The 15,635-nt window shown below is 46.5% G+C and overlaps 1 protein-coding gene and 1 long non-coding RNA gene across 2 annotated transcripts in view; one reads left to right on the forward strand and one right to left on the reverse strand.

Moving 5' to 3' along the window:
- PPIL2 (peptidylprolyl isomerase like 2) overlaps positions 1–15,635 on the reverse strand; it is a 77,384-nt gene that overhangs the window by 29,018 nt on the left and 32,731 nt on the right. Inside the window, exons 10-14 of the mRNA XM_083590293.1 lie at positions 14,527–14,687; positions 12,226–12,301; positions 10,788–10,897; positions 1,601–1,690; positions 100–133 (exon numbers count right to left, since the gene is read on the reverse strand). Of these exons, the coding sequence (XP_083446419.1) occupies positions 100–133; positions 1,601–1,690; positions 10,788–10,897; positions 12,226–12,301; positions 14,527–14,687 (471 nt within the window). The remainder of the gene's footprint in view (positions 1–99; positions 134–1,600; positions 1,691–10,787; positions 10,898–12,225; positions 12,302–14,526; positions 14,688–15,635) is intronic.
- Positions 10,820–13,366, forward strand: LOC310751495. Its single transcript, XR_014542563.1, has 2 exons — positions 10,820–10,916; positions 13,205–13,366. It is a non-coding gene; the product is annotated as an uncharacterized lncRNA (long non-coding RNA).

Genomic DNA, 15,635 nt, shown 5'->3' on the forward strand with positions numbered 1-15,635 from the left:
CAACCACCGGCTGAAGGGGTTTCCAGCTTTAAAAGATGGGATTCATTTCAAATCCTGAGCGACCCAACTGCAGGTAAGGAATCGACCCAGTTTGCTTACCTGTTCCTGTTCCCGTTGGATCCCCTCCTTGGATCTGTGGAATCAAAAGATATAGAAGGTTTAGGGTGGGAAGAGGTGGGGAGAAAGGATGCAGATGGAATAACTGGGTGCTAAAAAAGCAGAGGCTCTGCTGATGGGCAAACCCCAAGTCAAGGAGCTAGATTACTTGTTGTGGATAGGGTGGTACTCCCTTGGAAGGATCAAGAGTGAAGTCTGGGGGGTACCCTGTATTCAGCTCTTGTCATTGGTTGGCCACCATGAGAACAGGATCCTGAGCTAGGTGGGCCACTGGTCTGATCCAGCAGGTTCTTCTTATGTTCTAATGCAGCTGACTTTTAGAAGACATCTGAAGGCAGTCCTGTTTAGGGGAGTTTTTAATGTCTGATGTTTTATCGTGTTTTTAATACAGTGGTACCTCAGAAGCTGAACGTAATCTGTTCCGGAAGGATGTTCGACCTCCAAAACGTCCGATTACCAAGGCGCAGCTTCTGATTGGCTCTTGCAAATAGGAAGAGCCAATCGGAAGCTGCTTGTCTGCTGCGTCAGATGTCCGGCTTCCGGGTTTTTGACATTTGGGAGCCAAAATGTTCAGCAACGGAGACGATTGAAAACCAAGGTTTGACTGTGTTCTGTTTGGAGCCACCCATAGTGGCTGGGGGAGCCCAGCCACATGGGCAGGGTATAAATAATAAAATTATTATTATTATTATTATTATTATTATTATTATTATTATTATTATACTATCAAGGTAATGGGACCCTTGCTTCCTCTCTTGTCTTCGCTCTAGTTATCCCCAAAACAGAACTGACGGACAATGTATGGGTTGTGTGGAACTGATGAATATGCAGTGGCAATTTCATGTGCTAAAAGGTGATTATTGCTACATCTATATCCCTCCATTCCTCCAAGAAGCTCAAGGTGGCAGACATTGCTCTCCGCTTCCCCATTTCATCCACACAGAAACCCTGTGAGGTAGGTTAGGCTGAGAGACAGAGACGGGCCCGAGGTGAACCCAGCGAGTGGAGATTTGAAACCTGGTGTTTGGGGTCCTGGTCTGGCACTCTAAGCACCAAGCCCCTTAGAGTAATGCAATTCAGAGTCTGGCCTTTCATATCGCCCAGTGAACCCAAGTTTCAAATGTCACAAGCCATGGAGTCTGAATGAAAACTGAGCGATGACAACATTCTTCCTTTCTGAGTGCTTGGAAACGGCTGATGACAGCCTGACTTATTCAACGCAGGTTGCTAGGCAATCAGATGTTGCTCTTACTCCAGAAAAGCGATCTTGTTCTCAAGGAATATTCTCTTTCTATTAACGTCAGCCTTATTTTTTTGTCTGTGGCAAATTCTAGTCCAGAAGGAGATTTGAAAAAAACACAAAACACACACAAAACCCCCACAAAGAGTGAAAATTAATACCTCTTGACATAACTATAGTTCTCTGCTCTGGTCATAAAACACTGGAGATAAAAAAGCTTTCTCCCCCACTCCCAATACTCACCACAAAATTACGAATTGATCTGTGAAAAATAGTCCCGTCGTAGTAATTTTTCTTGCACAGTTTAATGAAGTTTTCACAGGTTTTAGGAGTCTGGAAAATAATAAAAAAGCATTAGGCAATTGTAATTAAAGATTGTCTTTCACACAGTCAAAAGAATGATTATGTGTTTCCATTCTTTTTAACGCCCATTGTATCACACACACAATGACGCATTACCTGGCTGAAATTGTTCCGGTCTAATTCAACAAGCAAAACAATATTGCGACGCAGGTCTCAACGTATTCCTCCCCCCACCCAACAATATTGCAGATTATTTCCCACCAAATTAGCGCTAACCTGTCCCTGTTCTTTATTCCCTTCTGCCAGCTTTCTATTTTACCATTTCAACAGCAATTTCTTTTAGGACAAAGTTGTACTAAACCTAGGTGAACTGCAATTCAGATGAAATTGTGAACTTTCCCCTCCTGGAACTTTAAGAACCAAAGACAAGTCCTGCTGGGTCAGACCAAAGGCCCATCTAGTACAGTAATCTGTTCTCAAAGTAGTCTCTACTAGACGCCTCTGGGAATCCCTTAAGCAGGACATTGAGTGCAATAGCACCCAACTTCCTGATCTTCCACAGCAATAGAATTCAGAGGCAGAGTACCTCTGATCTTGCTAAATTCAACAGGCTTGTAGGAAAAGAGGCAATCTTTCAAATATTTGCATGGCGGTAGATTCAAGTTTGGGAGAAAAGCAATGACAAACCTAGACAGCATCTTAAAAAGCAAAGACATCACCTTGTCAACAAAGGTCCGTATAGTAAAAGCTATGGTTTTCCCAGTAGTGATGTATGGAAGTGAGAGCTGGACCATAAAGAAGGCTGATCACCGAAGAATTGATGCTTTTGAATTATGGTGCTGGAGGAGACTCTTGAGAGTCCCATGGACTGCAAGAAGATCAAACCTATCCATTCTTAAGGAAATCAGTCCTGAGTGCTCACTGGAAGGACAGATCCTGAAGCTGAGGCTCCAATACTTTGGCCACCTCATGAGAAGAGAAGACTCCCTGGAAAAGACCCTGATGTTGGGAAAGATGGAGGGCACAAGGAGAAGGGGACGGCAGAGGACGAGATGGTTGGATAGTGTTCTTGAAGCTACCAGCATGAGTTTGACCAAACTGCGGGAGGCAGTGGAAGACAGGAGTGCCTGGCATGCTCTGGTCCATGGGGTCATGAAGAGTCGGACACGACTAAACGACTAAACAGCAACAACAAGATTCAAGTACCAGCCCACAACTACATAATTCTCTACCACAAGATGTAGTGATGGCGACCCGCTTGGGTGGCTGTTAAAAAATTACAGAAATTCATAGATGATATCAATGGCTGCTAGTCTTTATGGCTGTATTATTTCCTCCAGCATCAGAGTTGCCATGTCTCTGAATACAAGTCACTGGGGAACAACAGCAGAAGATGGGCAATTGAGCTTCCTGGAGGCATCCAACTGGCTCAGTGGAAAACGTGTCTCTGGATCTGACAGGCCTCTGGTCTGATCCAGCGGGGGATTCTTTGTACATTCTTACGAGCATAACTAACTGTCTAACTGGATGACTCTGTTTTTAAGTGGTGAATGATGGCATAGTTGAAAGGGCAGATAAAGCAAGTATGTTCATTTTTGTCCGTGACTCAAAAAGAAAATAAGCAGCTTTTAGCAATAGCTGGTGATTTTTTTTAAAAAAAAGGAGCAACACAGTTGGGGCAATAAACACATTTTGCAATGACTCTCTTAAAAGGCAAGGAGGGGAGGAATGAAATTAGCTGGAAGCCGAAGTGCCTGGGAGAATACAAAGTCCCACTTCAGCATTCTAGAAACCAATAACAAAACCTACCAGAGGTTGATAAGAGACAAATTGCTTCTTTACTTTGGAACTATTTTGTGGGCTGCAGCTTGGTAAATGAGGACAACCACTTCGCTGCAATTTCCCCCCTTCCTCCTGTAAAAAGCTATCAGTGCGTTCCCATGGCCACTGCGTGCATCGCGCAAGGCAGACAATGCTCCGGCAAGCAAGCGGTTTCTTAGCAACCTTATCAGAACGAAGCGCGGTTAGAAACCAGCCCAGGTTTCTTTTCCCTGTCGGAAAGAGAAGCCAATTTCATCCTTCCAGCAGGTACAGAAGTGACACCTTCATTCCTTAATTACGTAACAATCTTATGCTCTGAATCTTTCCTTTACTTTCTTTCAAAGCAACAACAACCCAGCTGTCACTATATAATTGGACCCCACTGAGAGGGTCCATAAGGAAGGAGGCAGTTGGGGGGCGGGGTCCTGAGTCATTTAGGACTTTAAAGGTGCTATCACAAGCACCTTGAATGAGGCCCACAAATGAACTGAGAGCTGTTTTAAAACGGGGTTAGGTAAAGGTAAAGGGACCCCTGACCATTAGGTCCAGTTGTGGCCGACTCTGGGGTTGCGGCGCTCATCTCGCTTTATTGGCCGAGGGAGCCGGCGTACAACTTCTGGGTCATGTGGCCAGCATGACTAAGCCACTTCTGGCGCATCCAGAGCAGTGCATGGAAACACCGTTTACCTTCCCGCCGGAGCGGTACCTATTTATCTACTTGCACTTTGACGTGCTTTCGAACTGCTAGTTTGGCAGGAGCTGGGACCGAGCAACAGGAGCTCACCCCGTCACGGGGATTCGAACCACCGACCTTCTGATCGGCAAGTCCTAGGCTCTGTGGTTTAACCCACAGCGTCACCAGCATCTGCATGAGATCTAAACGGAACCTCAGCCAGTAATCTGGTTGCTGCCTTTTGAACCAAATGAAGTTTTTGAAGTCACCTTCAAGGGCACCCCATAAGAAAAGTGCATTGCAATAATCCAGTCTGGGAATTAGCAGAGCATGGAGTACTGTGGTCAAATCATCTCTGTCCAAGAGGAGTCATAACTGGTTGAATTCAGGAGCACCCCTAAGCTGTGAACCTGCTCCTATCAGTGCAACCTCACTCAGTGGCTCCTAGCGATGGTGTCTATGTTCTACCTCCACTGAATGCCACTTGCTGGAAATCACAGGTGAGGAGAGCGCTGCTACACTCAAGACCTGTCTACAGGCTTCCTGTAGGCATCTGGTTGGCCACTGTGAGAACAGAACGCTGGACTAGATGGGCCTTTGGCTTGAGCCTGCTGCATGGCTTTTCTTATGTTCTTGTATACCATCTTTCTAAACCTCTAACTACTGATATCCTAGCTATTTCTCACTTATACAGTCATGCTCAAGCAATGACATCTGAATCTTTAGGTATGAATCAAGACAAGCACATGTACCTTACTGATGCGCCAACCAGGGATATCCCGTTCTTATATCAATGGCATTTATTTTCCACATTTTATTATTATTATTATTTTTAAAGCGTTTATTAATTTTCCAATAAGAACATCTAATTAACATATATCAAATCCAATCCAATCCAATTTTCCACATTTTATTATTTTTATTATTCCACATTTTATTATTTATTAATAAAGTAGTATCTTAGCTTCTAATACCAACAGATGCCGATATTAAGCCATGATCATCAGCCCACCTGTCAGTCCTTATTCCTGCTACCTTTAATCAACCAGCCAACCAATAAACTAATTATAGCCTGTAGCCTCATAAAAATAAAGCCATGTGGCATGCAACATGATAAACAGCAACAATGCAATAAAATCAACAAAAGCATCAATCAATAAAGATTGGTTGGCAATAATGAAACCCTCATTTCAAAGGCCTGTTTGAATACACAGTTTTCAGAAGGGGTCCAAAAACAGGCAGGGATAATTCCTGTTAAACCTCTACTGGCAGGGACTTCCACATGGCAGGCTTGCCACGCTACAGAGGAAGGGTCTGGAACATGGAGTTTAGGTTCCATCTAGGTCTACTCTACTGTGTGTGTTATAATCTTCAGTGTTCCCCTATGTTTGTTGCTTTAATTTTAAAAACTCAGCGCAAGAAAGAAGACTAGAGCAAAACATCTCCCTGGTGTGCTGGTTTTTTGTTTGTGCAAATGTTTCTTTTTTAAAAAAGTAAATGGGAGCGTTAAAAAAAAAGACCTCCCCCACCCACTGGTTGAAGTGGTACAGTCAATTCTTGCCACCTTGGTCTACTACTATCATTCTACTGCGCATGTGCAGACCAGGAGTGCTTCATCAACTCTCAGGGGTCAAAAGAGAGTGCTATGCTCACACCTGTGTTATCACATCGCCACCATCATCAACACTGCGATGGAATTTTACATCTCTTGGATTTCAAATTGCTTTAAGCTGCTTTGGGAGCCAATCTTAACAGAAAAGCTTGCGCAAGTCAATTAAACAGGCAAGCCTCGCTTGCAGCCAGGAGGCCGTGGCTCGAGCCAGACAAAATCCATGTATTTGCAGACATGCCAAGTCTACTGATTTTCGCATTTTCACAAGCCGACTACTGACGTGCCTGCCTCTCTGCAGCCCTGCTGCTTTTTTATCGGTTGCCGGGGCTTTCAAAGGCAGAATGTGCCAGCAGTTCAGTCATTAGACCAAGAGCTTTGTTATCGCTGTGCGCCTGGGGGGCCCTCTCCCCACCCCCTCACTTGCTCCAAGGGGATATTTTCAATCAATTCTGCCCAGCCAGCTGTCAGATACTGTGAGATACTGCAAAACCTTTGGACGTCAAAGATGGGGGGTGTGTGCTTCAGGACTGGGGGGGGGGGGGGTGCCTTTCGGCACTACCCAGTCACTGCTCTTCTTCTGTTAGTTACAAGCGGAATTGGAACTGACACTTGGCTGACGTGGCTCGTATTCTGCCCAGTCAGGGTTTCCCAAACTTCTGAGTTCACTGACCCCTTGATGAGCTTATAAAAGTTACCATCAACCCCAACCTGAATTCTTAGGATGCTGTTGGACTCCAGTTCCCAGCAGTCCCAGTCAGCATGGCCAGTGAAGGGCAATGCCTGGAGGGCCACAGGCTCCGCTTCCCTGACATTAAGGGCTCACACTTGCTTTACAAGTAGGGGTCAGAAACCTCCTCCATCCTGAGCGCCACATTCCCTTCTGGGTATAACCTTCTGGGAGAGCAGGAACATGCCAGTATGGGCGGGGCCAGAAACAAAAGAGGGCAGAGCCATGGATGCAAATTTTGACTTGAGTTTCTACATACAATACTCTCACAGTGTTAGACACTCAAGAAATATAAGCTTGGTGCCAAATTGCTCCTTAAACCAAGGCTACAGTCACCAAAAGGACGCGGGTGGCGCTGTGGGTTAAACCACAGAGCCTAGGACTTGCTGATCAGAAGGTTGGCGGTTTGAATCTCCGCGATGGGGTGAGCTCCTGTTGCTCGGTCCCTGCTCCTGCCAACCTAGCAGTTTGAAAGCACATTAAGGTGCAAGTAGATAAATAGGTACCGCTCCGGCGGGAAGGTAAACGGCATTTCCGTGTGCTGCTCTGGTTTGCCAGAAGCGGCTTAGTCATGCTGGCCACATGACCCGGAAGCTGTATGCCGGCTCCCTCGGCCAGTAATGCGAGATTAGCGCAGCAACCCCAGAGTCGGCCACGACTGGACCTAATGGTCAGGGGTCCCTTTACCTTTACCTTTGCAGTCACCAAAACGGTAATATCCAGTTGCTATTTTGGGGGCAAGGCAGGTAAAATACAGCTGATAGAATTCTACAGGATGTGGCATTAGCGTGTAAAAACAGTCCAGATCCAACAATCTCCAGATGGTTGCAAGTGGTCAAAAGCCAGGTGCATAATGTGCCTGGCACCTGACTAATTTTGAACACTGCTCACACACCCCTCTTGATCCTCCATCTAGGCAAACAAGGGGCATGGTCAGAGTTGAAGGGCCCATTCCAGCCAAGAAAATATACTCCAGGAGGGAATGAAGTGGGTCCAGAAGGGAGTGTGTAGCCTGGGAAAGCCCTGAGGGCCACACAGGGAGACTTGGAGGGCCACATTTGACCTTCAGGTCTGAGATTTGCCACCCCTCCTTTGAGTGCTCACTGTAAAACAGAACATTTTTTCCACGCCCACGAGCCGTGCCTGCTTCTCTCAACTGTCCTACTTTCTCCTCCCCTCGAGATGCTCCATTGCCCCCAAAAAGACATCCTTCAGCAACACCTAACACTTCTTGGCTCATGAATACTTCACAAGTACAGGCCAGGCTCTTCTGTGTAGGCAAAAGGCTGCTTAAAATCTGGCCAGATTTCAACACTATAAAGGCGCGATAACAAGGCCAATAAAAGCTCTCAAGAATGCCATCCTGGAGGACTCTCTGTACAGTGACAGCAAGGGGATGGACTTGCTTCCCAGGAAATATAGACCACCACCTGTTCTGCCAAGAACAGAAACAACAGTGCCCAGAGAACCAGTACAGCAACCCAACTTATGTGCATTTGACTCGCACGATTTAAGCGTAACCCTTGAAACCAACCCCCTGTGTAAGATGACAAATGACTGTACGACTGTACAGTACCTTGGAAGTCAAACGGAATCCGTTCCGGAAGTCCGTTCGACTTCCAAAACGTTCGGAAACCAAGGTGCGGCTTCCGACTGGCTGCAGGAAGCTTCTGCGGCCAATCAGAAGGCGCATCAGATGTTCAGGTTCTAAAGAACGTTCGAAAACCAAAACACTCACTTCCGGGTTTGCAGCGTTCGGGAGCCAAAACGTTCGAGTCGCAAGGCGTTCGTCAGCCAAGGCATAACTGTATCTTCATTGTGAAGCCAAGCTAAATAAATGAGGCCCCATCCACGCCACACATTTAAAGCGGTATCAAACCACTTTAAATGTTCATGGCTTCCGCCAAAGAATCCTGTGAAACATAGTTTGTTACGGGTGCTGAAAGTCATGAGGAGGCTCCTCCTGCTGCCAGCTCACATAGTTACACTTCCCAGAGTGGTTTAACGGCCAGCCCTCTTCTCAGGGAACTCTGGGAACTGTAGATCCAAGAGGGGAATGGCGACCTCTCCACAACTCTCAGCACCCTTAACGAACGACACTATTTGAGGGGTAAGCCATGTCTTTTCAAAGCATGATGATGCTGCTTTAAATGCATAGTGCAGATGGTGCCTTACTCAAAACATAGACTGTTCATTCTGGTGCTGTTCCAAATAACTCTGCTTTCAATGTGACTCAGCGAATAAAGAGAAAAACTGGTCAGCATTAAAAACCCTTGATGAAGGCTCCTGAGAACCACCCCAGCACAACGTGGTTCCAAAATGTTTCCATCACCCTGCCACATAGCTGAAGACTCATCACGTGCTGAGTCGATACCACACAGGCCACCTGCCGCTTGCATCCATCTGGGAGAAAAGCGCATAGATGGGTGGCTGGAGAAAAAACTGTCCCAAAACCTCATTGCTGCTCCCACCCATTTCTCCCTGGGGAGGCCCTTCAGGAAACTCATGGAATATTACCCCACCCTCCCCACTGCTGTTTTACAGTGGTTCTACTGTATTATAATTCCATCGGCCTTTTAAATATTTCTTTTGTTTTTTGGACTACTTAAATTATACTGAGTTTTTTCAGTGTAAATAATGGCAGGCAGATTACCCCATTAGGCCCACTTCCATTCCCCTTTTAAAGTCTCCCTGGGTTCTCGCTGTAGGTAAGGCAGCCAGTAGATGGTAAAAAAATGTTCTAGAGCACATCCAGATGATTCATCTTTAATTTGTATTTGATTTTTATGCATAAACTAAAAAAAAGCAGAAATTAACACCCCTGCAAGAAAACCTCTCTCTATATATATATATTTGTGTGTGTGTGTGTGTGTGAGAGAGAGAGAGAGAGAGAGAGAGAGAGAGAGAGAGAGAGAGAGAGACAGACAGACAGACAGGGATATACACACACTGTATGTATATATAAATATACAAATACTGTACACACAAGTATATCTCCAACGGTACGTAATCATTCCAAATTTCCAAGCAAACTTCAGGAAGCTGTCAAAAAAGGCCTGCACTTGTAGCCTATATAATAAAATCCCACCATGCAGCCTGAAAAAGTTACCTATTAGCATGAATTGCCATTAAGGTAAAGGTAAAGGGACCCCTGACCATTAGGTCCAGTCGTGGCCGACTCTGGGGTTGCGGTGCTCATCTTGCTTTACTGGCCGAGGGAGCTGGCGTACAGCTTCTGGGTCATGTGGCCAGCATGACTAAACCGCTTCTGGCGAACCAGAGCAGTGCACGGAAACGCCGTTTACCTTCCCGCCGGAGCAGTACCCATTTATCTACTTGCATTTTGATGTGCTTTCGAACTGCTAGGTGGGCAGGAGCTGGGACCGAGCAACGGGAGCTCACCCAGTCGCAGGGATTCAAACGGCCGACCTTCTGATCGGCAAGCCCAAGAGGCTCTGTGGTTTAACCCACAGCTCCACCCGCGTCCCTAATTGCCATTAACATATGGTAATTTGGATAGCAAACCCTATAGATCAGAGAGGGGAACCTTTTCCCCTTGGCAAGTCAGATCTGCCTTGCGGGCCAAATTTAACAGGTGGGTGGTGTTGGAATGATGCCAGGTGACTGAGTGCTCTAAAGTTCTGGAAGACTTACAAAGATCTCAGAGCAATGTCTTAAAACTGCTGAGGCTTTGTCTCTAATGCCCACCAGCTGATGGGCAGCAGAGTCTCAGCCTGCTTTCCCTTGCCAATTCACAGTTGGGAGTGCACTTTAAGGCTCTCAATTGTGCACTGGCAGGCATGTCTCTCTACCCGCCCAACACTGGATGAGCCTCTGGCCTGATCTAGCAGGCTTTTCTCATGTTCTTATGACACCACATATGACGTAGGGCAGGTGGGTGAGGTTTGGGAGTAATGTCCTCAATGGTTAAATTTGTCTCACAGGCCAAAAGTTCCCCACTTATGCTGTAGATCAGTGTTTCCCAAACTTGGGTCTCCAGTGGCTTACAGGCTACAATTCCCATCATCCCTGACTATGGGTCTTGCTAGCTATGGATGATGGGAGTTGTAGTCCAAAAAACAAACAGAAACAAAACAAACCACAGATGGGAGATCCAAGTTTGGCAAACACTGCTGTAAGTCTGATATCCTTCTCTGTTCATTCACAAATGCAAAACCTTGATAACGCAGCAATGAAAAGCAATGGCACGGCCCATTTTATTATTAGTCATTTTTACCAGTCTGTGACAGTGTAATAATAGCATTTGTGATGGCATAATCAAACAGCCACGTACCATGTCGCAGTGCAATTCCAGGTTGAGATCCCCTTTGTTGGTGTGAAGTCGCACGTAGCCCTTCTTCTTCTTCAAGTACTGGTATCGCACCGTGTCGTCATCAATGGCAGCTGTTCGATGAAGCAAAGGGTGAAATTATTAGCACTTGTTAAATGTGTCTCAGTCATCGGTGATGATAACAATGAGTAAGACACAACCTGCTACAGGGAACATCTTCACCCTCCACCTTTCAAAGGTCACTTGAAATTAGTCCTGCTCCCCTGTGCTTCTGGAGGCCAAGCAATGTGACTTGAGCTCAGAAGGGTCAGATAACCTTCCACGCGAAACGTCATTGTCGCTGGCTAAAATTAAGGGAATTAAGCCGCAGCTTGCCATGCATACTAAACGGCAGGCTTAACAGTGTTTTCAGAACAACTCGTCCTTTTATCATCTCCCCAATGACCTATGAAACTTTTCCCCCAGGCAGTAACACATTAAAAAAAAAAAGTGTAGGTCATAGAATCATAGAATTGTGGAGCTGGAAGGGACCCCAAGGGTCATCCATCCCAACCCCTGCAATGCAGCAATCTCAACTAAAGCATCTGTGACAGATGGCCATCCGGCCTCTGCTTAGAAACCTCCAAGGAAGCAGAGTCCACAGCCTCCCAAGGGGGACCATTCCACTGTCGAACAGCTCTTACTGTCAGAAAGTTCTTCCTGAAGTCTAGTCAGAATCTCCTTCCTAGGAACTTGAAGCCATTGGTTCAAGTCCTACCCTCCAGGGCAGGTGAAAACAAGCTTGTTCTCTTTTCCACGTGACAGCCCTTGAGATATTTGAAGATAGCTATCATATCTCCCTCTCACTCTCCTGAGCCAGTGTGGTGTAGTGGTTAAGAGCGGTAGACTCGTAATCTGGTGAACTGGGTTCGCTTCCCCGCTCCTCCACATGCAGCTGCTGGGTGACCTTGGGCCAGTCACACTTCTCTGAAGTCTCTCAGCCCCACTCACCTCACAGAGTGTTTGTTGTGGGGGAGGAAGGGAAAGAGATTGTTAGCTGCTTTGAGACTCCTTCGGGTAGTGATAAAGCGGGATATCAAATCCAAACTCTTCTTCCTCTTTTCCAAGCTAAACATACCCAGCTCCTTCAACCTTTCCTCATAAGGCTCAGTTTCTAGGTCATCTGAGGAACTTTTAGAAGAGGAAGGGGCAGCCCTAAATGTACCTTCTGCCTGGTGATATTATTTTTAAAGTGGCAACCGAACCTGGGATTTTCTACATGCAAAGCATGTGATTTGCTTTGGCACTAATGTTGCGCCTTCATTTGCAGCTGCTTGTAGGGTTTTTCTACAAGAGGTGCGGGTTGTGTAGAGGGATGCCTCACCCCCTCTGCTACCTTGCCACAATGGGAAAGGGGTGAGAGAGAGAAAAGGACAAGCCCCACACCCCTGCATGATGCTACCTGCTTCGTGCATCGTTTCAGGTGCCATGGCGGTGGAGGTGAAGGAGGCACTCACTCTGCCTGTGGAATAGTGAGCCTGTTGAAACAAACAAAATTACGTAATTCAAGATGCTTCGGTCTGGCCTTCCTTTTCAAAACAAAGACAGCTAACCATCACATGTGCGGTGATACAAAATCTTCCCACCTGCCCACACAGAATAATAATTTAAAAATGGCAAATGTTTAGCATATACAGTGGTACCTTGGTTCTCAAATGCCTTGGTACTCAAACAACTTGGAACCCAAACACTGCAAACCCGGAAGCAAGTGTTCTGGTTTGTGAACCTTTTTCGGAAGCCAAACGTGCTCCGTTTTGAGTGCTACACTTCCAATTTGAGTGCCACGCTTCCGTTTTGAGTGTTACACTGGGGTCTGTCTGTTTTTGCTATTTATTTTGGAGAATTAATTTCGCTATTGGGGAAAGGCATCATTTCATCATTTAAAATCCACACTGTGCCCCTCCAAACCCATTTCTGCTAAGTTGGGGATGTTGCAGTGTCAGATGGTTCTACTACAAATCTACTACAGGCAGCGACCGATTTGCACAGGGGTTACCTTCTGGACCCCCGTGCACATCAGCGGGGCCCCTTTTTGTGATGTTTTCAGGTCACTTCCAGGTTTGGCGTGATGCTTGTCTGTGCAGTCGCACACATATCGGACAGGCTTAAAACGGCCGCTGCCTGTACTTGCATCTTTGGGTTATTATATACAGCGTTGCTCATGCAACACACTTCGGGTTGTGCAACAAAACTCTCCCCCCCCCCCACTTTTCTTTCCTGCATACCCTCAAAATCTGCTCCAGAGGGTTGGGAGACCGTCCAGAGCAGACTTTTTTGGGGGGTGCAGGGGAGAGGAGAGGAAGGTGACATCCCATTGGACACAGCCCAATGTGTGTGATCCTACACAAGATGTACTGCTGACTGGCACTATTTCTTTTCAGGCCGCAATAATATAATCAGCAACACTCGGATGCACCATCAAGCCACAGAATCTGCATTCCAGACCGACAGAAAAACCAGGACCCCATCGCTGTGAAGCAATGACATACGGCAATCCTGCGCCACAACACTTCCCACCGTAAACCAGGAGCCGTTGGATCCTCCAGATGTCTTTTGAGTTGCAGTTGTGTAACTGAGCTGAAATTCTAATTATTTTTACAGGCAATTCTCATGACTGTCTAATGCAGCCCTGTGAATCACTCTTGCGCATGGGAGGAATAGTGATGTTAAATCAGGCATAGGCAAACTCCGGCCCTCCAAATATTTGCGACTACAATTCCCATCATCCCTAGCTAACAGGACCAGTGGTCAGGGATGATGGGAACTGTAGTCCCAAACATTTGGAGGGCTGCAGTTTGCCTATGCCTATGTTAAATTCTCGAGAATAACCTTTCGGAGAATATTCTGAAGGAATATGCTCAATTAATGAGGTGTGTACATTTAAAGCAGCTGTGTAGACGACGGAGAATTTACAGTTTGTGGAGAATATTCTCTGAAGAATTTTCTAGCAGAGAATATTCTCACCTCACATCACTAGGAGAAAGGTTATGAAACCTCAGGATAGATGCCTTAATTTATGGGTTTTAAGTAGTTGCCAAGTGTTAGGAATGAAGGTTGGGTCAGTGCTCATTTACTTAAAACAGGGATGGGAAGTCTGGGCCCACAAGGTGCTGTTGGATCTCAACTCCCATCAGCCCTAGAGAGCACGGCCAATGGTAGTGACGATGCGCCACAGGCTCCTCACTTTTGCCTTAAAGCATACCCATCAGAGCAATAAGGCCACATCTGCACTGCATCATAAAACTCTGAGCAGTCATAGCAAAGAATCTTGGGAACTGTAGTTTGTCAAGGGTGCTGTTAAGAGGTTCCTATTCCACACCTATAACTACAGTTGCTAGAGTAGTTTAACAAGCACTCTTCCCAGGGAACTCTGGGAACTGTAGTTCCCTGAGGGGAACGGGGGCCTCCTAACATCTCTCAGCGCCCTCAAGAAGCAGGGCTGGAGGACGCAGGGAAGGGAGGGGAAAGCCACAGCTTCTGACAAGAGCCTGGTGTCTTGCATAATGTACAGTTTGATGGCACAACCACCAACACAGAGGCCAAGGTCCCAGCCAATCAACGGCTATTGGGGAGAAGTGAATCTGCGGCTGATTAGCCAGGCTGCTTCCCTGATGCTGATGCATCCAGCCTCTCTCTTTTATACCAATGCCTTCCCGCTAGCCATTCAGAAGCGGCCCTTTACAAATCAGCAAACACAACTCACCGCATTCAGCTTATCGACTTTCTTCTTCTCTGGACCCCTCATTGTTGCCGCCAAAACTTCATCCCCTTTGAATTCTTTGTAAAGTTCCGACAGCGTCTCCCGGGTCTCGACATTTGCATTTTTCAGGTAGTAGGACGGGTCTGACCTTGCTTTTTCATCATCTGCAAAACAACACCAACAGGAAAACGGCTTCTTGGCATTCACGTTTTTGCCGGTGTTTCGAATCTGACAATCTCTGGCACCCACAGCAGGTGCCTTAAGGCCAGGGTAACGGAATGGCCTCCCTGGTGAGGTGGCTCTGTCTGCCTCATTAAATAGCTCCCAAAAATTAATAAGGAAGCAAGAAAGCCCAGCTCCCTAGAGATGCCATTCCGTTACCCTGGCATTAGACACCTGAGGTATGTGTTTTGAGGATTCACCCTACTCCTCTGACAGTAATTGGTTTCAACTATTTTCAAAACTGAATTTCAAATTGTTGTGACCTTCTCTGGAATCTGATGGTGAAGGATGGGTAAGAAATTTAAATAATAATTCAACGTTACCAAGGAAGCCCTGTCATGAGTTACCTCTCCCTGCAACCGGGAGGCGCCATCAACAGGCCCTGCTGATCGTAGGGCCCGAGGGGGTTGATCTTGGGGAAAGTGGAGTGGGTTTTTTTAGACACTTGGGTGTGAAGATTCTTGTGGCTTTGTACACCAGTACAGTGGTACCCTGGTACAGTGGTACCTCGGGTTACGTATGCTTCAGGTTACATACGCTTCAGGTTACAGACTCCACTAACCCAGAAATAGTGCTTCAGGTTAAGAACTTTGCTTCAGGATGAGAACAGAAATCATGCTCCGGTGGCGCGGCGGCAGCAGGAGGCCCCCATTAGCTAAAGTGGTGCTTCAGGTTAAGAACAGTTTCAGGTTAAGAACGGACCTCTGGAACGAATTAAGTACTTAACCTGAGGTACCACTGTACTTGAATGGCTTGGCTCCCAAACAAATTGGCTCCCAAACGCTGCAAACCCGGAAGTAAGTGCTCCGTTTTGAGGAAGCCAAACATCCGACGCAGCTTCCGATTGACTGCAGGAAGCTCCTGCAGCCAATCGGAAGCTGCGCCTTGGT

The sequence above is a fragment of the Podarcis filfolensis genome (assembly GCF_964270895.1).
Source record: "Podarcis filfolensis genome assembly, chromosome: 16".
Taxonomy (NCBI): domain Eukaryota; kingdom Metazoa; phylum Chordata; class Lepidosauria; order Squamata; family Lacertidae; genus Podarcis; species Podarcis filfolensis.